The sequence below is a fragment of the Stegostoma tigrinum genome, chromosome 11 (genome assembly GCF_030684315.1).
Source record: "Stegostoma tigrinum isolate sSteTig4 chromosome 11, sSteTig4.hap1, whole genome shotgun sequence".
In the NCBI taxonomy this organism is placed as follows: domain Eukaryota; kingdom Metazoa; phylum Chordata; class Chondrichthyes; order Orectolobiformes; family Stegostomatidae; genus Stegostoma; species Stegostoma tigrinum.
In genome coordinates this window covers 8226587-8252147 of record NC_081364.1, presented here as the reverse complement: position 1 = coordinate 8252147, position 25561 = coordinate 8226587, and the positions used below count along the sequence as shown (strand labels likewise).

The 25561-nt window shown below is 45.2% G+C and overlaps 1 protein-coding gene across 1 annotated transcript in view; it reads left to right on the top strand.

Moving 5' to 3' along the window:
* The window catches only part of col7a1 (collagen, type VII, alpha 1), a 443464-nt gene that overhangs the window by 232423 nt on the left and 185480 nt on the right, over positions 1-25561 (top strand). The window contains exons 54-64 of the mRNA XM_059649672.1: positions 339-374; positions 473-553; positions 1211-1246; positions 1352-1396; positions 4851-4922; positions 5053-5097; positions 12712-12756; positions 14569-14610; positions 20622-20702; positions 22201-22236; positions 23384-23419. Coding sequence (XP_059505655.1) covers positions 339-374; positions 473-553; positions 1211-1246; positions 1352-1396; positions 4851-4922; positions 5053-5097; positions 12712-12756; positions 14569-14610; positions 20622-20702; positions 22201-22236; positions 23384-23419 — 555 coding nt within the window. The remainder of the gene's footprint in view (positions 1-338; positions 375-472; positions 554-1210; positions 1247-1351; positions 1397-4850; positions 4923-5052; positions 5098-12711; positions 12757-14568; positions 14611-20621; positions 20703-22200; positions 22237-23383; positions 23420-25561) is intronic.

Below are 25561 nucleotides of genomic sequence, written 5' to 3'. Positions count from 1 at the left end.
AGAAACCCCAACCAGTGGAATTTTTTATCTTTATCTACCTTGTCTTTTCCTGTTAATATTTCAAAGGCTTTGATCAGATCACTCTTTAACCTTCTAAATTCCAGAGAAAAACAGGCCTAATTTGTATAATCTCTTCTCACAGCTTACAGTATCGACAGTACACATTTGTGGCATATTCCCAATACATCAGTGGCTTTACGGGAAGATTGATTAAACATATATGCTCATGAACCAGAAGGGCCAAACAGCCTGTTTCCATGATGTAAGATCAATTGTTTGTCAACTGCCAATAGACCATGTTCTGCACTTGGAGCTAACCTTTCTACATCTCGTTTTAGGGGAATATTGGGCTTTCTGGGAGACCAGGAGAAAAGGTAAGGAGCACTCCAATAGTGACAGCAGCAACACCTGGTATAAATTTACTTTCTTCTTAAATGGGAAGATGGAGACTAGTGACAGTCTTCTGTTACAGGGAGATCGAGGACAAAGTGGAGAGAAAGGGGAGCCTGGCAGAATGGGATTGCCTGGATCAAGTGGACCCCGTGGGAAAGAGGTAAAGACCCAGTTGTGCTCCCAAAAAACACTGGAGCTGGAGCAGGCCATTCAGCCCAACAAGTCTGCTCCACCATCCAATCAGATCATCACTGATCAGATAATCCTCACCACCACTTTCCTGCCTTTTCCCCTGAGCCCTCCATTCCCTCCCCAGCCTTGATCCATTTAGTTTGGGACAAAATGCATGACCACATTGATCTCTTTTTATTACATTCTCTTTGTTGAGAACATGGTCGATTAGCCTCTTCCCAATTCTGTTTTCTTTGTGGTGCAGAAGAATAATCATGAATCAATTATCTTACTGGACTGCAACTGCTGAAAACTCAGACAGTGCCCCCCACCACTCTGATCAAAAAGACCATCTCCCTGTGGCCAGAAATCCTTGACTTGACTTTAAGCAGTTGGATGATTAAGTGGCTCAGGATGCTATTTGTGCCCCCAAGTGGTCAACTCATAGCTGCCCATGAAGAGGTCTTGCCCTACAACAGACCAGTTTAGGAGGAGCACTTGGATCTCCCAGTGATGCCGACCTGACATGAATGTGTTGTAGACACAGAGGTGTGAGTACTGTGGACTGAAACTGCCTTCAGGACAACTCTGTATCAGTTCACTGGTTGAAAACTCCCTAACTTTTTTTTTACCATTTCTTTCCTAGGGCGAAAAGGGGAACAAAGGCGATGAAGGGACATCGGTAACTTCACTTTTAAACTGGCATTTCTCTTGAGATTTCAATTGCTTGCATTTTCTGGATTTCAGTCACAAAATAACTAACTTCTGCCTTGCGTTGTTTTTCCAGGGAGAGACTGGATTACCAGGGCGGACTGGGGAGAGAGGACTTCGAGTAATACCTATAGAATATTCTCTGACCCAGTGTATAGTAGCTTTAACTCCAACGCAACATCCTAATGACCAAAATCCATTGTAAATTTATTTTACCTTTGGATGCGGACGTCGCTGGCAAAGTCAATATTCTTAATGGCCCTTGAACTGAGTCACTTGCTCGAACTTTTCAGAGGCCAATTAGGAATCAACAATATAAGATGTAGAAGCATATGTAGGCCATTCAGTCCATTGAGTCTGCTCCGCCATCATGGTTGATCTGATAATCCTCAACTCCACCTCCCTGCTGTTTCCCCATCACCCTTGATTCATTTACTGATTAACAATCTGCCTATCTCAGCCTTAAATATACTTAACGACCCACTCCCTACGGGCCAGGGTGATGTGGTATATCAGCGGTTAGACCTGCTGCCTCCTAGCACCAGGGAGCTGGGTTCAACTCCATCTTCAGGCAACCGTGTGTGTGGAGTTTGCACATTTGCCATATGCATCTGTGCAGGTTTCCTCTGGGTGCTCCAGTTTATCCTGCCCAAAGATGTGGCAGTTAGGTGGGTTAGCCATGGGAAGTGTGGGCTTGGGTCTGATTGGGATAAACTTTGGACAGTCTGGGCTGATTGGCCAGTCCCTGCATTGTGGGGATTCTAAAGGGTTCACTGCCTCTAAAAGGAGAAGCTCCTCCTTGTCTTTTAAATGGGCGACCCCTTGCTCAGAGATGATGCACCTAGACTCTCCCACAAGGGGAGACAACCCCTCTGCATCTTACCCTAGCAAGTCCCTTGAAGAATCTTGCTGTGGGTCTGGGATGTCAGGTTTCCTTTCCTGAAGAACTTTAAAGAACCGGATGTGTTTTTAATGTGGTCGCATAACCAGATTTAGATTCTAGATTTAATTAAATCTAATAGTCGTTTAAATGCTCCTAATGAGGCAAACTCCACTACCCTCTCTGGCAATGCATTCCACGTTCCGACAACTTTCTGAGTAAAGAACCTACCTCTGATGTCTCCCCTGTATCTAACTGCACTCTCTTTAAAACTATGCCCCCTTGTAATAGCTACCTCCACCCTAGGAAAAAGTCTCTGGCTGTCCTCTATCTATACCTCTGATCTTCTTGTACACCTCTATCAAGTCACCTCTCATCCTTCGGCATTCTAAAGAGAAAAGCCCTGGCCCTCTCAAGCTTTCCTTGTGAGACCATCCCTCCATTCCAGGCAACATCCTGGTAAATCTCCTGCACACCTTTTCCAATGCTTCCACACTTTTCCTGTTAAAGTGAAGAGTTATCATGTCACCACTTACATCGCTGTCTTAGGTACAAAGGTACTGAGGTACAAATTCTTAAGTAGAAATTCTTAGGAAACGAAAATAAATTAGAAAAATAAATAAAAAGTTAAGCGTAACAGTAACATCATTCATTCACCCTCTGGACGGGGGGAACATTCAGAATATGGTCTGTTATGACAGAAGAGAGTTACAGAGTTAATCAATTAATCAGTCAGGAGGGCTCTCATACAAAAGTTTTGCAGCATAAAATATCTGATTTTTAACGTGGCCTGTGCTTAGAAATCAGTACAATTTGTGACAAGGAGGAGAACTTGAAGAAAATTGTTCCGCACTGTGATGCTTGTGGAATGTTTTTCTGATGCAGATTTTAGAATTATGGGGATAGAAGGAGGGCATTTGGCCCAACAGGCCTGCGCTGTCTCTTCAAATGAGCGTCATTACCTTGTGCCAATCTGCTGCCTTTGTGCGGTAGTTCTATTCAAATCATCCACTGCCCCTCTGGAATGCATCTGTTGAACCTGCCTCCACCCACATTTCCAGGCAGCACACCCACTGCTCGCTGGGTGAGAATGTTTTCCCACATCACCCAAATTTCTTACGCACATCATTTTAAATCAGAAGCTATCTTTAAATTCCTTTTGAGCAGGAACACTCTCACCTGCTCAATCCAGCCCGCTCGATCAGATCTCCCTTTCTTTGTCTCTCCACGGAAAGCAGTCCCAAATACTTCAGTCACCTGATTGCATCCCTGCCTCTGAGCTTAAAGCTCTCAAGTTCAAGGACTTGATGGCCAAGGAAGTTGCGCTCAGAACAGGGCCAGAGGATTTGCGTATTAAACTGCGAATCCTTCTGATGTATCCCAAATGCAGCTGGCTGGAGTGGGAAAGAATATTGACACTCTGACAAAGACTAATGAATCGCATGGTAGTAGCCAAGGCAACAGCTCACCATGACCTTCCCTGGGTCTTTGCGACGGTCTCGAAATGGAGGGCTTACCAGTGACACCCAGACACAGCAGATGAAGAAACATTGATGGTGTCAATCCCAATAAATTATCTTGTAGCTCAAGCAAGGGGTGTGTGTGGGGTAGGTCATTGGCCAAAGCTTTGTGATTTGACTGCCCGGGTGCCACAGGCAGATCAGGCAAAGATGCAGAGAACCGTTACCACTCTGTCTCATTAATCCAAGCCAAATCTAAGTTTAGAGGAGCCCAGATCCACAGTCTTGGCAGGCTGGGCTCAATCCAAGCCGCGCATTATTGCATTCAGATCAGCATAGTGACCTTTCACCCTCACTGCCAGGGTTCGAATCCATTGTGGGAAAGACAAAGAACAGCAGATAGTGGAGATCTGAAACTAAAATAGAAAGTGCTGAATGAACTCAGCAGGTCTGACAGCATCTGTGGAGAGAGAAACAGAGTTAATGTTTCCGGTAAAAGTCTGTGTGGATGACGAGAGTTCACCTGGAAAAGTTATTTATATCGTACTGTCCATTCCCATCGATCAATCATTGCCATTTCACTGTGAAGATTAGAATGCAGTGTTGAAGAATGGGGTCCAGGGGTGAGAAGCCACGTTAATGGGGATAGTTATGCAGAGGGTGAGACTGTTGGCCTTAGAGAGGTGAAGGCTAAGGGATAGAGGTTTTCAAAATCATGGAGTGACAGCATAGAACAAATGATCGAAGCATCGAGAACAAGGGGGCACAGAGTTAAAGTGGTTTGCAAATGAAGCAAATGTGATGTGCGGAAAAAATGATGCCTGGAAATGTGGTGGAAGCAGGTTACAAAGCATTAAAAGGGACTTTGGATGCTTATTGAACCGAAACCAATCTGTGAAGGGGATAACCAGGTGTGGAGCTGGATGAACACAGCTGGCCAAGCAGCATCAGAGGAGCAGGAAAGCTGATGTTTCGGGCCTAGACCCTTCATTAGAAATCTGTGAAGGTATGGGGAGAAGACAGGTAAATGACACTATGTCATTGAAGCACATTTGAAGATGTGAGAGGCGCACTAACAATTCTGTGATGTTTGTTCTTTGGGAGGATTATTTGGAGGTGGAGCCATTATTCCCCTTCCCTTCCCCCTCCAAAGTGATTCCCATCAAAACAAAAGCAGTTCAGCCTTTCTGTGACTCAGAAAGGAGTTATGTTTTAAGCTGTTCTCCTGTTTTCAGGGTGTCCCTGGAACTGATGGTGCCCCAGGAGTGAAAGGAGATGCTGGTGAACCAGGACGGGCTGGAAGAGATGTGAGTCTCATCCACTGCACATTGAGCTTCATTTGGAATGGCTCAGGTTTCTTCTGGATCAGAATTCATGGCAACCATTTCGTTAAAGATTTAATTGATTTTTGTTTTTCTTTCAATGATTTCTTTCCAGGGTATCAGGGGTCCTGCAGGATCAAAGGGAGATCAAGGCGATAAGGTGAGTACATTGTAGATATTGAAGCAAATGCTTCAAGTGAGAAATGTGGTTACAGAAAAAGGATACAAACAAAAAGCACAAGACGAACTTGCCTCAGTTATAAACAGAAAATACGGGAAGTTCATGTGATAGGATTCTTCCTAATTCAACAAGGAAAAGACAGGCTAACAATGAGGTGTAGGCCCCTTATGGGAAAGGCAGGCTAACAATGAGGTGTAGGCCCCTTATGGGAAAGGCAGGCTAACAATGTGGTGTAGGCCCCTTATGGGAAAGGCAGGCTAACAGTGTGGTGTAGGCCCCTTATGGGAAAGGCAGGCTAACAGTGAGGTGTAGGCCCCTTATGGGAAAGGCAGGCTAACAGTGAGGTGTAGGCCCCTTATGGGAAAGGCAGGCTAACAGTGTGGTGTAGGCCCCTTATGGGAAAGGCAGGCTAACAGTGTAGTGTGGGCCCCTTATGGGAAAGGCAGGCTAACAGTGTGGTGTGGGCCCCTTATGGGAAAGGCAGGCTAACAGTGTGGTGTAGGCCCCTGATGGGAAAGGCAGGCTAACAGTGTGGTGTAGGCCCCTTATGGGAAAGGCAGGCTAACAATGTGGTGTGGGCCCCTTATGGGAAAGGCAGGCTAACAGTGTGGTGTAGGCCCCTGATGGGAAAGGCAGGCTAACAGTGTGGTGTAGGCCCCTGATGGGAAAGGCAGGCTAATAGTGTGGTGTAGGCCCCTGATGGGAAAGGCAGGCTAACAATGTGGTGTAGGCCCCTGATGGGAAAGGCAGGCTAACAATGTGGTGTAGGCCCCTTATGGGAAAGGCAGGCTAACAATGAGGTATAGGCCCCTTATGGGAAAGGCAGGCTAACAATGTGGTGTAGGCCCCTTATGGGAAAGGCAGGCTAACAATGTGTTGTGGGGCCCTTATGGGAAAGGCAGGCTAACAGTGTGGTGTAGCCCCCTTTTGGGAAAGGCAGGCTAACAATGAGATGTGGGCCCCTGATGGGAAAGGCAAGCTAACAGTGTGGTGTGGGCCCCTGATGGGAAAGGCAGGCTAACAGTGTGGTGTAGGCCCCTTATGGGAAAGGCAGGCTAACAATGTGTTGTGGGGCCCTTATGGGAAAGGCAGGCTAACAATGAGGTGTGGGGCCCTTATGGGAAAGGCAGGCTAACAATGCGGTGTAGGCCCCTTATGGGAAATACAGGCCAACCATGTGGTGTCAGCTTTTTATGGAAAATTAACAAGCATTTTAATTAATTTCATAATGCCCTTGCTATACCTCCTCCAGTGATCTCACTTTGCTTATATCTTTCTGGTTTCTTTAATTTTGGAGCCACTCCCTCATTTCTGAGGTAATTTGGAGTGTTGGTTCATCTTGTCTCTTTTCCAGACCTGTCAAACAGTTGCGATTAGTGTCTTTTCCTATTCTGCAATGGGACGATGTAAGCAGCCACTGGTGTTCCTGGTAGATTTAGTTCTATAGGCTTGCTCGGGAACTGGGTGGTTTTCTAGTGCTGTCATTATACATTACAAGATAACTGTTTGTGAACAGAGTTTAGGCCCAAGGTTTGAGTGAGAGCTTTACTGTCGTCAACAACAGTCCGTAAAATTCACAACCCACTGATTATTTTGGTTTACATCCTGAAGTGGTATCATACACAACTGAATGGCTCTTTTCTCTTCACCAAGTCACTCGTGGTAATTTTTATCTGTTACTGTATCAGCCACTTGTAAATGTCCAGTGTTGCCAATTAATCAGTCACATGCAATTCCTTGCATGGGCATTGCAGGCCACCAAAGGTGAGGGAAGAGAGGAAGGAGATGAAATCAAAATGGAATTGGAGGGGAGTTAAAGAACTTCCAAAGGCTTCAAAAGCATTGATAGAGACAATGTGCTCCCTCTCCAAGGACACGCAGGCACAAAGGTAACCATGGAAGAGGGGCAGACAGTCAATAGCTGTGACCCCTCGCAGCTCGCTGCCTGGACCTGTTTATAGCCAGCCTGGCCAGGCCCAGGAGCAGACACATGAGGAGGTCCTCCAACCCCCCCACACTCCTCTGCAGCGTGCGGTTGAAGTGCAACGAAAAGCTTTTTCAAGGAACTAAAATGCACTTGCAACCTGCCACACCCAATGTATAGAGTCACACTGCACTGAAATAGACCCTTCAGCCCAACTCAGCCATGCCAACCAGATTTCCCTAAACTCCTGTGTATGATCCACATTCGCCCCAACACAACAAGATAAACAATCGGGCTGGGAACTCTGTGAACTGTTGCATGCAAGGTCCCTGGAGGGAATGTGGAAGGACACCCATGGAAAGAGCAAAGCAACAGCCAGCTGCTGGATGAAGGAGTAAAAGTAACCCATATTTATGCAACTAATTCTCAACCAATTAACCCTTCAATTGATACATCGATCATCCCTTCCACTGGGACTCAGGTATTCATTCAGACCCTATCAGATGCTAAGACATGGAGGGATGGGTCTATTTTTCCTGCCTTTGATTCCCAGGTTTGAGGGGGTATCTGGAGGAGGGCAGTCACTTGGCGTGAGAGAAAAATCCAAGCAGCATTCTACTGTACTCTGATTATGTGCACCTTCTAATGGATGGTGGTAGAATTACACTAGCAGAGATCTTGAGTTCTCATCTAGTGGGAAGCTGGATGAACACAGCAGGCCAAGCAGCATCTCAGGACCATAAAAGCTTTTGTGCTCTTGAGATGCTGCTTGGCCTGCTGTGTTCATCCAGCTTTGCACTTTGTTATCTTGGATACTCCAGCATCTGCAGTTCCCATTATCTCTGATCATCTAGTGGGGTCTGGTTGGGCTACCTGAGACCAGATGAAACTAGGGAGCAGGTGACATTAACTTAGGAATAATTCAGTGAGCACTTTCCTGGAGGAACAGGTAATCAATGTTGCAATTTGTGGTATTCAGACTTTAAATAAAACTCCTACCTACTGGACTTTGGAAGTGTCCTATCTCATAGAGTCACTGGGTTTTACAGCATTGAAATAGACCATTCGGTCTAACTCGTCCATGCTGACCAGATAGTCTGCATTAATCTAGTCCCATTTTCCAATATTTGGCCCATATACCTGTAAATCCTATTCATGTACCCATCCAGATGCCTTTTAAATGCTGTAATTGTGCCAGCCCCCACCATTTCCTCTGAGAGCTCATTCCATACACGCACCACCCTCTGTGTGAAAAAGCTGCCCCTGAGGTCCCTTTTAAATCTTTCTCCTCTCACCTTAAACCTAAGCGCTGTAGCTTTGCACTCCCCCACCCTAGGGAGCAGACTTTCAGACGCTGTTCAGCCGATCCATGCCCCTCATTATTTTATAAACTTCTGGAAGGCCATCCTTCAGCCTCCGACATTCCAGGGGAAAATAGCCCCAGCCTATTCAGCCTCTCCCTATAGCTCAAACCCTCCAGACCGGACAACATTGTTGTAAATTTTTTCTGAACCCTTTCAAGTTTCACGCCATCCTTCCTATAGCAGGGACACCAGACTTGAATGTAGTATTCTGAATGTGGCCTAACCAATGTCCTGTTCAACTTCAGCATGACCTCCCCACTTTATTGGCACTGACCAATAAAGGCCAGTATGGCAACAGCCTGTCCACCTGCGACTCCACTTTCAAGGAACTATGAACCTGCACTCCAACGTGTCTTCGGTCAGCAGTATCTCCAGGACCTTGCTATTAAGTCTATCAGTCCTGCCCTGATTTGCCTTCCCAGAATGTAGCACCTCGCATTTATCTAAATTAAACTCCATCTGCCACTCCTCAGCCCGTCGGCCCATCTGATCAAGGTCCTGTTGTACTCTGAGGTGACCTTGGCTACCTGCACAAGACATGTGTCATAATATACATGAACAGCTTGCAGGAAAATCTTTGACTGCACTGTGCCCACCCAACATTTCATGCTTTGCTATTTAATATTATGAGAAGATGACGGCCTGGTGCTATGATCTCTTGTATAATACAGAGACCCAGGTGATATTCTGGGGACCTGGGTTCGAATCAGGCCATGGTGGAATTTAAATTGAATTCAATGAAAAGTCTTGAATTAAGAGAGGCAGTTCAGGGTGGGTAATAAATGCTGGCCTAGGCAATGAACCAATTATATTTTTTTAAAAATCAGGAAGCATTTTCTCACATAATGCGCATAGGAAATATAGGGCTCATCTCTATAGGATAATTGTTGGATAGAGGACAGAGCCAGGTGAAACTTTCTCAGTTGAGAATGGTAAATTTGCGCTGGGTGATTGTTGGCTAAAGCAGATAAAGTCTAACCATGCTGTAATTGAAGAGGGGAATGAGCTCAAGGGTGGGATAGCAATTTCTTATTCTCCTTTTGGTAGAAGGGGCTGACTTCAAACTGCTTTTGGTCCTATTAACACCTAGTCTTCAGGACCAGAGGAACATGGGAGCTTGATTTTCATCCAGAAGGTCAGAACATTGAGTTCAGGACCTTCCCTTCTCTTGAAATTATTGCCTCAGTGATGGCAAGACATACACGATCCCAAGAAATAGGAGCAGGATAAGGTCATTCTGCCCCTTGACCCTGCTTTGCCACTCACTGTGATCACATTCTTTGGCTTCTACTGCACTTTTCTAGCTGCTCCCCATATCCCTCTAATTCTCTAAGAGACCGAGAATCTGTCCATCCCAACCTCAAACATAGTCAATGACAGAGCATCCACAAACATCTGGGACAGAGAATTCCAATGTTACCCCCTGAGAATGAAGTCATTTTTCCTTATCTCAATTCTTAGAATCCCTACAGTGTGGAAACAGGCCATTTGGTCCAACAAGCTCATATTGATCCTCCGAAGGGCATCCCACACAGGCCCTCCCCCTACCCTATCCCTGTAACCTTGCATTTTCCATGGCTACTGCACCAAACCTACACATTCCTGAACGCTATGAGTAATTTAGTATGGCCAGTCCACCTAACCTGCACATCTTTGGACTGTGGAAGAAAACTGAAGCACCCGGTGGAACCCCACACAGGGGGACCGTGCAGATTCCATACAGACAGTTTTCCAAGGGTGAAATCGAACCCAGGTCCCTGGCACAGTGTGGCAGCAATACTGACCACTGAGCCACCCATAGTTCTGAGATATTGGACATTGGTCCCATTCAGGGGGAAGACTGACTGACCTGATTAATGTCCCCTGATGGACATTAGAACATTGGAGACTCAGGAGCAGGACTAGGCCCCATCCAATCCTTCACCTTGCGCTGCATTCAAACAACACCAGGGCTAACGTGGTTGTGGTCTCAGTTCCACTTCCCTTTCTGACCCCATTACCCTGGACTCCCTTGTCTATCATAAAATCCTTCCACTTCAGTGCTGAATATATTCAGTGGCCCAACCTCGACTATTTTCTGGGGAAGGGAGTTTAACAGACTAATGAGTCTCTCAGAGGGAAAAAAAACTCATAATTTCCAATTCAGCAGTGAGACCTCTTACCCTCAGACTGTGTCACTTACTTCTGGTTCCTCTCACAAGGGGAAGCATCCATTTGTGTTCTTTCATGGGATGAGGTCATCACTGGCTAGCCTAACATTTATTGCCACTCCCTAATTACCCAGAGGGCAGTTAAGAGTCAACCACTTTGTTGTGGGTCTAGAGTCACAAGTAGGCCCAGACCAGGTAGATTTTCTTGCCATAACATTAGTGAATCAGTGATAATGGGAACTGCAGATGCTGGAGAATCCAAGATAATAAAACGTGAGGCTAGATGATGGGTCTAGGCCCGAAACATCAGCTTTTGTGCTCCTGAGATGCTGCTGGGACTGCTGTGTTCATCCAGCCTCACATTTTATTACATTAGTGAATCACTTGGGTTTCTCCTCCAACAGCTCATAGTGGTTTCATGGTCTTCATTAGACTCCTAATTCCAGGTTTTTATTGTATTCCAATTCCACCATCTCCAGTGGTAGGATTTGAACCCAGAATATTAACTGGGTCTCCTGGATTAATAGTCTAGTGATCCTACCACTAGGCCAGAATCCACCCTTCAAGTTCCTCGGGATCTCACATGTTTCACTAAGGTCCTCTCTCTTTCCTCTTAAACACCAGTGAGGACAGGCCCACCATGTGCAAACTTCCTTCATAAAGTAAACCCCCTCATCCCAGGATTGACTAGACTGAACCTTCTCTGAATTGAGACTAATTCAGTTTGTATCCCTTCTTTCAAACAAGGAGACCAGAATTGTACACAGATATATTCCAGAAGAGGCCTTACCAAGGCCCTGCCCAGTTGCAATTAAAATTCCTTACTCTTACAGTCAAAGAGGTTCACAGAATCGCTACAGTTTGGACACAGTCCCTTCAATCCAACAAGCCCATACCGCATCTCAGAGCATCCCACCCAGAACCATCCCCCTAACCTACACATCCCTGAACACTATGGGCAATTTAGCATGGCCAATCCACCTACCCAGGACATCTTTGGACCGTGGGAGGAAACTGGAGCACCCAGAGGAAACCCATGCAGACACGGGGAGAATGTGCAAACTCCACGTAGACAGTCGCCCGAGGGTGGGATCGAACCTGGGTCCCTGTCACTGTGAAGCAGCAGTGCTAACCACTGAGACACCATGCTGCATACAACACAGAAACAGACCCTTTGGTCCAAACAGTCCATGCCAACTATAACCCCAAACCAAACTATTCCCACCTGCCTGCACTTGGCCCATATCCCTCCAAACATTTCTTATTCATGCACTTATTCAAATGTCTTTTAAACATTGTAACTGTACCCATGTCCATGACTTCCTCAGGAAGTTCATTCCACATATGAACCAGTCTGTGTAAAAAAGTTACCCCTCAAGTCTTTTATAAATCTTTCTCCTCCCATCTCAAAAATGTGCCCCAAGTCGTAAAATCCCCCACCCTAGGGAAAAGACAACTGCCATTCTATACCCCTCATGATTTTATAAACCTCTATAAGTTCAATCCTCAACCTCCTACACTCCTGTAAAAAAAAACTCCCAGCCTATCCTGGCTCTTACTATAACTCAAATGCTCTATTCCTGGCAATATTCTGATCGATCTTTTCTGAACCATCTCCAGCTTACTGTTATTCTTCCTGTAACTGGACACAGCACTCCAGAAGAGGCCTCACTAACATCCTGTACAACCATAGGTTCCATTTTGCTTACAATAAATGCCAATTGTCCTCCCAATCAATAACTTAATCTGAAAGCTAACTTTTGGGATTCATGTACCAAATCTCTTTATACCATGGAGGTCTGTAATGTCTATCCAAACGAGTCGAAAGGAGTTGGGGCTTTTGTGGCAAGGTGGTAATGTCCCTCCCTCTGACATAGGAGGCTCAGGTTCAAGTCCTACCCGCTCCAGTTGCATCTGAGCAGGTTGATTAGAAAGTATCTACTGCTCATCCACAGCAAGCTTGCATGTCCACCCATTCTTCTCCATCTGCCAATTTCTTTGCCTGCTAACTCACTCTCCCGCACTCATACATCACACGTCCGTTTACAGGATGCCATCTCCTACCCTCCATGTTCTTTTTTGCTGAAGGAAGTTAAGGAGATAGGCTCTGAAAGCGTAGACAGAATATTCATTTGATCCTTTGTTTCTACTCCAGGGAGAGAAAGGAACTCCAGGACCTCCCGGACCTCCTGGAAAACTGGTAAATAACTAAATTTCGAAAAGGAGTAAATCTAGCTGTTAACCTCATTTTGTTAAATTTGTGATGTAATGTTTATCACTGTGTTTGGCGTGATTTAATGATTAGAAAACAAAGAACATCTTGTGATTATTCGGTACGTTTTCACAAATACAGGATGCCCCGAAGTATTTTACTGTCACTGAAATATCTTAGAAGATGTAGTGACTGCTGCTATGTAAGAAGTTCAGTCTGAGCACTGTTAGTCCCCACTGTGATAAAGGCCCAGTGTGGTTTTTCCTACCCTGTCAGTATATCGGGAATAAGTCCCAACTTCACACGGATGATCCCTGGAATGGTAGGTTTAACGTACGATGAACGGCTGAGGATCCTGAGATTGTACTCATTAGAGTTTAGAAGGTTGACGGGAGATCTTTTAGAAACTTACAAGATAATGTATGGCTTAGAAAGGGTGGACGCTGGGAAGTTGTTTCGGTTAGGCGGGGAGACTAGGACGCGTGGGCACAGCCTTAGAATAAGAGGGGGTAAATTTAAAACGGAAATGAGGAGACATTTCTTCAGCCAGAGAGTGGTGGGTCTGTGGAATTCACTGCCACAGAGTACAGTGGAGGCCGGGACATTAAATGTCTTCAAGGCAGAGATTGATAAATTCTTGAGCTCGGAAGGAATTAAGGGCAATGGGGGAGAGTGCAGGGAAGTGGAATTGAAATGCCCATCAGCCATGATTTAAATGGCGGAGTAGACTCGATGGGCCGAATGGCCTCGCTTCCACTCCTATGTCTTATGGTCCCCTACTCAGTGTACACAGACAAAGAATCCCTACAGGTCATTGAGTAAGTGTCATGACACCATATTATAGTCCAACAGGTGGCTCATTGGTTAGCACGGCTGCCTCACAGCGCAAGGGACCCAGGTTTGATCCCATCTTCAGGCACCTGTCTGTGTGCTTTTGCACATTCTCCCTGTGTTTGTATTGGTTCCCTCCCACAGTCCAAAGATGCACAGGATAGTTGGATTGGCCGTGCTCAATTGTCAGTAGTGTTCAGGGGTGTGTAAGTTGGTTACAAGGAAAGGGTAGTGGGTCTGGATGGGGTACTCAGAGGGTCAGTGTGGACTGAAGGGCCTGTTTCCACACTCCAGTGTTTATTTGAAATCTCAAACTTTCAGGGCACTGCTCCTTCATCAGGTGAAGTGGGGGGAAACATGCAGGCACTGAATTTATAGGTGGACAGATCATTACAACATAATTCCAGGTAATGAAGAGTGGCAAAAGTTAGTACAAACGGTGTGAGTGCAGGGTGGACAGGCTGAATAATAAGCTTCTGCAGGTGACAAAAAGCAGCAGCCGAAATGAGTAAAGTGCCAACAGTTGAATAGCAAGTCAAGGGATGACCGATAAGCCAATTAAGTGAGAGAGAGAGATAATTTCTAAAAAATCAAAACTAAGACTGTGCTAGAGACAAACCAAATGGCCGGAATAGCATGATAGGTAAAAGAGTCGCGTTCTGACGGCCTAACAATAGTAATAGGTAATCTAAAACTGAACCAACTAATTAAGGTGAAGAGATAATAACAAGTTATCACTGGGATGGTGTCAAAACAGAGCACTAAGGAAGGTTTAACAAGTACTGGACTGTATGGTGGGCTTACATATAGCGTGACGTGAGCCCAAGGTCACAATTAAGGCCATCCTGGTGTCATGTGGCTTCTGATTTTGTCCTCCTCAGCCCAACCACATACTTGTGACTAAACTTCACAGGCCCCTGTCCAGGAGTCTGACTGTGGGAGTCTAAATCTTCACCTCTTCTTTTGCAGATCAATTTGGAAGACAGAATACCAGGAGTTAAAGGAGAAAAGGTACAAATTTTACTTTCACTGAACCTTGTGCATGAGTTAGCTTTACCATGCATCATATTCCTATGATTTTACAACCATAATATCATCTACGTGCTCTGGTGTTTGGAAGATCAAGAGGAGAGCTAATTGAGTTACTTAAGATGCTAAACGAGCTTATCAGCATACAGGTAGAGAGGACGTTTGCACATGTGGGGCAATCTAGAATGAGGGGTCACAGTTTTAGGATAAGTGATGGCAGATTTAAAACAGAGATGAGGAGAAATTACGTCTCTCAAAGGGTCGTGAATCTGTGGAACTCTGTCCTGTAGAGTGTATTGGATGCTGAGATCGTGATTAAATTTAAGAAGGAGATAGTCAGGTTTTTAATCAGCAATGGGTTAAACAGTTGCAGGGAGCAGGCAAGTTCTCATGTTGTTGTCTATAAAAGCAAAATGCTGAGGACGCTGGAAATCTGAAACAAACGCAGAAGATGCTGGAGACAACCAACATGCCCAGCAGCATTTGTGGACTGAAATTCTGTGTCCGCTATGACTCTTTTACAGAACAGATTATGATGTGCTCCTGAGATGCTGCTTGGCCTGCTGTGTTCATCCAGCTCCACACTTTATTATCTCGGATTCTCCAGCATCTGCAGTTCCCATTATATCTGAGATTATGATGTAGCTCGGTTTGTGATACAGTGGTAGTGCCCCAACCTCTGATCCAGGAGACCCAGGTTTGAGCCTCACCTGCTCCAGTAGGTGTCGGGCCAAGCCGATTAAGGAAAATACCAACAGTAAATGATCTGGCAAAATGATTTCTGCCTGTCATGTGAAGATGTAGCCCTCGGTTTTGCACTCCCCCCCCCCACCCCGCCCACTGTAACACACAGATCTTACTGTAATGCAAATGATCCATATTTAAGTGTGTTTCTCAGATTGTCATTAATTAATGCCCTGACACAAATAAACCTTGCCATCATTATTCAAGTTCTAGTATTGATCAACTGCAACGCCAATGTTGTGGTTGACTTTTAACAGCCCGCTGGAGTGACTGAATGAGCCACTCTGTGACTGATAAGGTTCTTGATGTGAATATGTCTTTTGGAAAGCAAACATTTACTTCCACTTCCAATTGCCATGGCTGAGTGACTTCCTATGACAGGTCAGATAAAGAGAGCAGAGATCCGTTTGTGAAAAAAAAGTTGGTGAACCACCTTTGATTTCATGACAATCTGCTTTTCATGGTCACTCTGCAACATAAAGAGACTTGGTGGGGGGGTAGGAACAAGTTACTGCAAATGCAGGAATCTGTACTAAAAACATAAAATGCTGGGGATCACAGCTTGTCAGGCAGCCCATGGAGAGAGAGCAAGCTAACGTTTCAAGTGCAGACAACTTTTCATCAGAGCTCATGTGAAGCACACAAGTTTGCTTCATTGGGGTTCAGCTGAAGAGTTATCCAGACTAGAAATGTTAGCTTGCCCTCTCTCCATGGATACTTCCTGTCCTGCTGTGATTTCCTGCATTTATTTGGTTTTAGGACTTGGGCTCTACTTCTCATTGAAACACTGTTTCAGCGGGTAATCAGAAAGTAATGGCCCTTATTTCAAGAGGGTTAGAAGAGAAGAGTGCGGGAGTCTTACTGCAGCACTACAAGGTGCTGGTGGTAGCTCATCTGGAGTACTGTGAGCAATTTTCATACTACCCCTACAGTGTGAAAGCAGGCCATTCAGCCCATACCGACTGTCCGAAGAGCATCCCACCACACCCCCCCCAACCCTATCTCTGCAACCCTGCATTTCCCATGGCCAACCCACCTGACCTGCACATCTTTAGACCATGGGAGGAAGCTGACACAGACACAGGGAGAGTATGCAAACTCCACACAGTCACCTGAGGGTGGAATTGAGCCCAGGTCCCTGTTGCTGTGAGGCAGCAGTGCAAACCACTGAGTCACCATGCCGCCCCTTATCTTTAGTCCCCTTATTTACAAACGTCCTCTCTACCTGTATGCTGATAAGCTCGTTTAGCATCTTAAATAACTCAATTAGCTCTCCTCTTGATCTTCCAAACACCAGAGCATGTAGATGATATTATGGTTGTAACATCATCAGGATGTACCCTGGTATTATGGGATTACTTTCTGAGTAAGGGTTAAATAGGATGGGACTGTACTCACTTGAGTTTAGAAGAATAAGAAGTGATCTCATTGAAACATATAGGATTGTTAAGATGTTTGACAGAATAAATGCAGAGAAGATGTTTCCCCTCATGGGAGAGTCTAGGACCAGAGGGCACAGGCTCGGAATAAAGGGGCACCAATTTAAGAGTGAAGTGACGAGGGATTTCTTCATCTCAGAGGGTTGAGAGTCTTTGGAATTCCTTGCCACAGAGAGCTGTGGGACAGAGACCTTGTATATATTTAAGGCTGGGGTAGATAGATTCTCGAGCAGTCAGGGAATCATGAGTTACAGGGAAAGGGCACGAAAGTGGACGTGAGGAATATTGGATCAGCCATGACCGAATTGAATAGTGAACCAGGTTCGAGGGGCCAAACAGCCTCCTTCTGTTCCTATTTCTTATGGTCGACAATAACCACTTCAATTCCAGATTCAGTGAACAAACTGAATTTGAATTCCTTAAGACCATAAGAAGTAGGAGCAGAAGTGGACCAATCAGCTGACCAAGCCTCCTCTGCCATTCACTGAGATCACAGTTGACCTAATAACCCTCAACTCCATTTTCCTGCCTTTTCCCTGTAATCTTTGATTCCGCTACACTTTAAAATAGCTGTCTCAGCTTTGGACATACTGAACAACTGCACCTTGACAGTCCTCTGTGATAACAAATTCCACAGATTCACCATCAGTTTCTGAGAGAAGAAATTCCTCCTTATCTCCGTCTTAATGGGCAATGTATTCTGAAATGATGCCCCCGGTTCTGTACTCTCCTACAAGAGGAAACAGCCTTCCTGCATCTACCCTGTCAATTCCCTTAAGCAGCTTGTATATTTCCATAAGGTCACCTCTCGTTCTTCCAAACTCCAATGACCACTGGTCCAACCTACTCACCCTCCCCTCATAACACAGTCCCTCCATCAGGAATTGGGTAAATGGGATCAAAGGTTAAGAGGAGAAAGCAGGAATACGCCATTGAGTTGGTCGATCAGCAGTGATCATGATGAATGATGAAGCAGGCTGGAAAACCCAGTGGCCTTCTCCTGCTCCTATCTTCTGTGTTTTTATGTCACAGCCAAGTGAACCTTCTGTGGACTGCCTCCAACGCCAGTACGTCTTTCCTTAGATAATGAGCCCAAAACTGTTCACAGTATTCCAGCTCTGGTCTGACCAGTGCCTTAAATAGTTTTAGCAAAGCTTCTCTATTGTTATGCTCCATTTCCTTTCAAATAAACACCAACATTCCAAGTACCCGCTGAATACCCTGCTGAACTGGGATGCCAGCTTTTTGGGATTCATGTACAAAGAATCCCAAATCCCTTTATTTGGTGGTATCCTACTGTTGTTCTCTATTTATATGACCCCATGCTTTTTAGTCATTACCAGTCATTAGTCATTTATCCAAAGATTCTCTGGGAAGTGAGGGAAGAGATCACAGGGCCTTTGGTGATGATCTTTTAGTCCTCACTGTCCATGGGTATAGTCCCAGAAGATTGGAGAGTGGCAAACATCATTCCCTCGTTCAAAAAAGGAAACAGGGATAACCCCGGAAATTGCAGACCAGTTAGTCATTCATCAGTGGTGGGCAAATTATTGGAAAGGGCTCTGATAGATAGGATTTATGATCACTTGGATAGGCACAGTTTGATTCGTGCTGGTCAGCATGGATTTGTGAGGGGTAGATCTTGAATTCTTAGAAGAGGTGACCAAACATGTGGTGTACATGGATTTAAGTCAGGCGTTTTTATAAGGTTCCCCATGGTAGGCTAATGCAGAGAGTGAGGAGGCATGGGATAGGGGGGGAATGTCGCAGATTGGATTCAGAATTGGCTGACCCTTAGAAGACAAAGGGTGGTAGTGGATGGAAAATGTTCAACATGGTGCTCAGTTACAAGTAGTGTACCACAAGGATCTGTCCTGGGTCCTCTTCTATTTGTGATTTTTGTAAATGATTTGAATGAAGGAGTGGAAGGGTAAATTAGTAAGTTCGGGATGATACGAAGGTGGGCTGAGTTGTGGATACTGCGGATTGCTGTTCTAGGTTACAAAGGGACATTGATAGGATGCAGAACTGGGCTGGGAAGTGGCAGATGGAGTTTACCCCTGAAAAGTGTGATGTGATTCATTTTGGAAGGACAAATTTGAAAGCAGAATACAGGGTTAACAGAAAGATTCTTGGCAGTGTGGAGGAGCAGAGTGATCTTGGGGTTCATGTTCACAGTTCCCTGAGAGCTGCCACCTAGGCGGATAGAGTTGTTAAGAAGGTGTATGGTGTGTTAGCTTTCGTTAATAGAGGGAACGAGTTTAAGAGCCGTGAAGTTATGCTCCAGCTATACAAAGACCTGGTTCGGCCACACCTGGAGTATTGTGTCCAGTTCTGGTTGCCTCATTACAGGGAAGATGTGGAAGCATTGGAAAAGGTGTGGAGGAGATTTACCAGGATGTTGCCAGGAATGGAGGGAAGGTCTTAATGAGGAAAGGTTGACAGAGCTAGGGCTTTTCTCTTTAGAACAACAAAGGATGAGAGGTGACTTGATAGAGGTGTACAAAATAATCGGAGGTATAGATAGAGTGGACAGCCGGAGACTTTTCCTAGGGTAGAGGTAGCTATTACAAAGGGCATAGTTTTAAATGAGTGGAGGTAGTTACAGGGGAGATGTCAGAGGTAGGTTCTTTACTCAGAGAGTGGACGGGGCGTGGAATGCATTGCCGGAGAGGGTCGTGGATTCGACCGCATTAGGGGCATTTAAGTGGCTATTAGATAGGCATATGGATGATAGTGTAAGGTAGGGATGATGGTTAGATAGACCTTAGGTTCAGGGTAAAAGTTCAGCACAACGTTGTGGGCCGAAGGGCCTGTACTGTGCTGTGCTGTTCCATGTTCTATCCCAGTTACCTGAATTATTAGTCCAGTCTCCAGACCGCTATATTGACATTCCCTCCATCTTGTCGCAAATCCTTCCAGACAATTACTAGCGCTTTAACAACGAGGTCATTCTAAATAAACAGTGCCTCTGGAGCAATGAGCAAGTTGATGGAACAAGAGGGTTTCAGTTTGGAAGCAGGGATATCTTATTGTGGTTGTACAGGGCCTTGGTGAGACCACACCTGGAGTATTGCGTGCAGCTTTGTATTGCCACCCAAGAAAGGGCATACTTGCCTTAAAGTGAGTGCAGGAAAGATTCACTAGGCTAGCACCAGGGATGTCAGGATTGTCCTGTGAGGAGAAATTTGCTCAACTGGGCCTGTATTCACTAGAGTTCAGAAGAATGAGAGAGCATCTGATTGAACACAGCCGTACTTCTGGATGCAGGGAGGATGTTAGCCCTGGTTAGAAATGTAAACCCAGGGGATATGTTCCCAGGATACAGGGTAGACAGGTTAGGATTCAGATGAGGAAAACTTTTTTCACTCAAAGGAAGTGAACCTGTGGAATTCTCTACCACAGAAGGCTATGGAGGCCAAGTCACTGAATATATTCAGGAAAGTGATCGATACTAAAGAGAGAAGATGCTAATTTTTAAATGCTTCAGGGATATAGGCAGAATGCAGGAATTTGGCACTGAGATAGAAGATCAGCCATTATAAGGTTGAACACATAGCAGGCTCAAGCAGCTGAATGGCCTACTCCTGCTCCTAGTTTCTATGCGTCTATGACCTCAATTGCATCAAGTGGTTTCCTACACTGAAGCACTAGGCTGATTGAATTTTAACATATTAAATTACTCACAGATTAAATTACACTGGAATGAAATGGGTGCACTTCATCCAAAACGTTTAAGCATTGTAGCCCAGCCGAACGGGAAGAGAGATATTTGACAATGTCAGCAGTAAATGTGGTTTTCTTTTCCAGGGTGATCCTGGCAAGCCTGGCGAATCTGGGTTGAGAGGTCCCAGAGGGGAGACTGGCCTCCCTGGCCTAACAGGTGATCGAGTAAGTTGGAAACTGCCATGTTTTCCTGAATGTGCTCTAGCGCTGGTATATACTTTGTTGGTGTATAATTGACTGAATGAAAAATACTGTAGATTTTGCATTGCAATCTATGTGAGGGGCTTCAACCCTGCTCACTGTTCTTCAGTAGATGCAATTTCCAGGTTGAGGCACAGAAGTTCATTTGTATTGGCCAGCTTTTGTTCTCAGCAAGCTTCTTCTGGTAGAGGTCAACTCATGCCGAACATGTCAGGGAATTTGATGAAGAGGCTGATGCAAGTAGGATTAGTGCTGAAATCCATCTTTGACTTACATAAAGCAGTACAAATCCAACCCAGTTAATTACTGTTCATTAGTCTACTCTCCGACATCAGTAAAGTGATGGAACAGTGCTGCCAAGCATGAACCACTCAGAAATGACCTGCTCAGTGATGCCGAGTTTGGGTTCTGCCAGGGCCACTCAGTTCCTGATGTCATGACAGCCTTGATTCAAACATGGACAAAAGAGCTGAATTCCAGAGGGAAGGAGAGAGGACAGTCTTTGACATCAAGGCTGCATTTGACTCAGTGAGGCATCAAGGAGCCCTGGCAACACTGGAGTCAACTGGAATCAGAGGGGAAACCTCTCTGCTGGTTAGAGTCGTACCTTGCACATTGGATGGCACTGTCTAGGAAAAAGCAGCCTGGCTGATTGCACTATCCCTTGATTCCCACAAACATTCACCCCCCTCCACCACCAACACTCAGCGCCAGCTGTGTGTACCCTTGGAAGCCTCTTGTTCCATCAACTTGCTCATTGCTCCAGAGGCACTGTTTATTTAGAATGACCTCGTTGTTAAAGCGCTAGTAATTGTCTGGAAGGATTTGCGACAAGATGGAGGGAATGTCAATATAGCGGTCTAGAGACTGGACTAATAATTCAGGTAACTGGGATAGAACATGGAACAGCACAGCACAGTACAGGGATGCTCTCCAGAAATTCACCAAGGCTCTTTTGACGCACCTCACCCTCGACCACTTCCAAGGGCAGGGGCAGCAGGCACATGGAAACACTTGCAAGTTCCCTGACCCTAACCAAACCACCCTGACACGGGAATGCATTGCTTGTCCCTTCGATGCCGCTGGGTCAAAACCCTCCCTAACAGTATTGAGTACGTACCTACAGGAAATGGTCTACAGCAGTTCAAGAAGGCATTACACTGTCACCTTTCCAAGGGCAATTAGAGATGGGCAACAAAAATTGGCCTGGCCAGTGATGCCCATATCACAGGAAAAAAAATGTGGAATGACCATTCCCATGTTTCCATAAGGAGATTTCTAGAGACCTGCCAACTGTTGTCAAACTGTGAAGCTGAGTTGGGAGCTGAAAGAAAAGAGCTCAATTCTTACGTATAAAATGTGCCGTCTCTCCTCAAGGTTTCTTAATGGACATGTATCACAAAAGGAAATGTACCATACAATGCAACTCTGCATTCATTTTTCCTTTCTTTTATCGTGGCAGGGTTTGGAAGGTCAAAGAGGTCCCCCAGGCCCACAGGTACGTTCCATGCTGTGCGTTTCTATATAATGTTTCTGTGCATTGCATTCATTCCTACCTGTGGCTCTACAGTAGAGGAAGCACCCTATCTCTAACCCTGTCATAAAGCAGAAGATTCTTAGACAGCAACGCTAATGCTTAAAATACTGACAGTATCAGCACTTTGTGAGCAATTACTAAATTCATTTTGACGTGTGGCTGAGGACGCATTTCATAATTTTTTTCCACTGGCCCAGCCCTAACTCAGCTCTGATGCCATTGGCCATGACTGATGTAGATTAGAAGACATGAAAGCAGAAGACCATTCAGCCCATTGAGTCTGGTCTGCCGTTCAGTGAGATCATGACTGATCTGATAATCCTGAAGTCCACTTTCCTGCCTTTTCCTCACAACTCTCTGACTGCCTTTTTGATTAAAAACATGTCAATCTCAGCGGAGGAACCTTTTCCCAGACAGCTCATGTTTGGCGCCTTTCAGGCCTGATCGCTTTTTCTACCCGCTCTGCCACACTTTCTGACAAGAGAGATCTCGGAACAATCTTTGTAAAATGCCATGCTGCATTTCACATTCGCTACGCCTCATATTTAATTCAATGGCAGTGAAGTATTTGAAGGTGCCGTATGAAAGACGCTATGTAAATGCAAGCTTTTCCTTTCTTTGTTGTACCCACGTGGCTAAAATTCTTGAAAGAGGTGCGGATAAAATGGAACAAAGAGTGATCACCTGTTGTTAAGCTGTAGTAGGTCAGTGGCTAGCTCTCATACCTCTGCAGTGGATGGACCAGAATGTGCAGCTATGAAAGAATGTAGACTCAGATGTGGACAGGCTAGACAATATTAGTCCTGGTTCCAGCTCTAGCCGAGCAGGACATCTACTCAAAATTCCACAAAATAATGGTTGAGGTGAGAGTGATGAACCAAATTATGGTAACCGATATAACATGGGGATAAAGGAAAGAGGAACACTGTTGTTTTTTGTAAAGGAGGAGAATGATTTTGATTAAAACGAGACAGGTACGTGCATGAGGAGAAAAAATTGAAAACCCCAGAGCTTGGGAGAAAAGGGTTTGTGCCTTGAAGATTCAGTTACTATCACGATGTCATGTAAGCACTGTTTAATCCTTTTTTTTCCCCCTTCTTTCCTGTAGGGAGATCAAGGTCCAAGAGGATTCCCAGGGGAAAAGGTAAAATGTTATCTAAACGGAACTATCACAGTTGAACAACAGAGCTGTGGGTAAATTGTGATTTGATGGTGGTTTGCTGGGCAGTGAACATTTGGGACTGGGAAAAATTGCCAGTGGTCACCTGGAATTTAATACCCAGTGAGCGAAACCTGCTTGCTGAATGTTTCAGGCTTTCCTCTTTCGCCTCTGAAAACTTGGAGAGGGAATCCAGCTACCCCTCACTCTCAATGGGAGAAAAAGGCCACCTCTCAGCCAGCTACAAGTCACAGAATACCTTTTGGATCATCATGGTTGCTGTCCTGGTGGGTCTGAGCAAACAGAATGGTCAATATTGGAAAAGGAGGAGACCATTTGGCCCCTCGAACCGATGCTGGTATTCCGTGGGCTGTAACTCACCAGTGCCCTCTATCTCCTGTGGAGAAACAAAATCCTATTGACCTCAGAGTTAAGATTAAAAATTGGTTTGATGTATGTTAATGAAGAGCATCCCAAACCTTAGCATGATAAAGTACATGAAGTGCCTCTCTCTGTGTCTCAGCCCAGCAGTGATGTGGAGGTGCCAGTGTTGGACTGGGATGGACGAAGCCAGAAGTCACACAACACCAGGTTATAGTCCATCCGGGGCTTATTTGGAATCACATAATCTTTGGGAGTGAAGCCCCTTCGTCAGGTGCAGTGAGAAAGCAGGAAACACAGACACAGAGTTTGTTGGCAGAGCTCATAACACAAGCTTGTGTGGTTCCAAATACACCTGTTGGACTGTAGCCCGGGGTTGTGTCACTTCTGACTTTGTCCAGCCCAGCAGAACCTTGTGTGCGGTTAACGGCCTTCTGGAGTTGCAGGTGGACAAGATAGTGAGGAAGATGTTTGGTATGCTTGTCTCTAGTGGTCAGTGCATTGAGTATAAGAGTTGGGATGTCAGATCCTGGTGGTACAGGCCAATGGTTAGGCCACTATTGGAATACTGCACTCAATTTTGGTCTCCCTGCTGCAGGAAAGTTGTTGTTCAGGAAAAATTTATGAGGCTTTTGCAGGGGTTGGAGAGTTTGAGCTAGAGGGGGAGGATGAATAAGCTGGGGCTATTTTCCCTGGATTGTTGGAGGTTGAGGTGTGACCTTCTCGAGGTTTATATAGTCATGAGGGGCATGGATAGCCAAGGTCTTTTTCCCAGGGTAGGGTAGTCCAACACTAGAGGGCATAGGTTTAAGGCGAGATTTAAGAAAGACCTAAGGGGCAACTTTTTCACGTTCAAGGTGGTACATGTATGGAACGACCTGCCAGAGGAAGTGGTGGAGGCTGGTACAATTACAGCATTTAAAAGGCATCTGGATGGGTCTATGAATAGGAAAGGTTTAGAGGGATATGAGTGAGATGCTGGGACTAGATTAGTTTAGGATATCTGGTCAGAATTGACAAGTTGGATCAAAGAGTATGTGCTGTACAACTCTGTGACTCTGTTATTCTAAATGAAAGCACCAAGGTGCATAGTGTGGGGAGAAACAGTGTGAATGGAGTGAGATACAAAGAGGGCAAGTTAAGAGGTAGTTTTAGGGTTGAGTAGAGAGGGAAGTTTTCTCTTTATTTGACCTGCACTGTGCAGAAACCTGGTATCTCTTGAATCTGATTTGGGAGATTTTTAAAATTCCTAATGCATGAATCACTCACTTTGATAACAGAGTGGTAAAACAGACAAAGTAAAGGTGGACCACTTTTCATTAGCAATGTGAATGCTAAGGACTGGACGTGTGGATTTTCTGATATTTGGAGGTAGTCTGGCTCTTTTTCAAGTGTTTATCAACTTCCAATTTCCTTTTAACAGCTCCCAGTTCTCCATACGAAGACTGAATCTGCGCAAAGGACAAAAAAAAACACTAATTATTTAACACCATACAAGAAAGAATTGAAACAGTTTTATTGTAATATCGGAAATAAAATTCTACCCTCATACCCTTGGCAACAACCTTCCAGATAAGCCCATAAGGAAAATGAACAGAAGTAGGCTGTTTGACCCCTTCAGCCTTCTCTCGCCTTTGATAGGAGCATGGCTGATCTGACCTTCCTCATGTTCACTTGCCTGCTTTACCCAACTGATCAAAACCCTGCCTTCCTACCTATCTTTTTGCCATCTGCAGATTTGGCTAC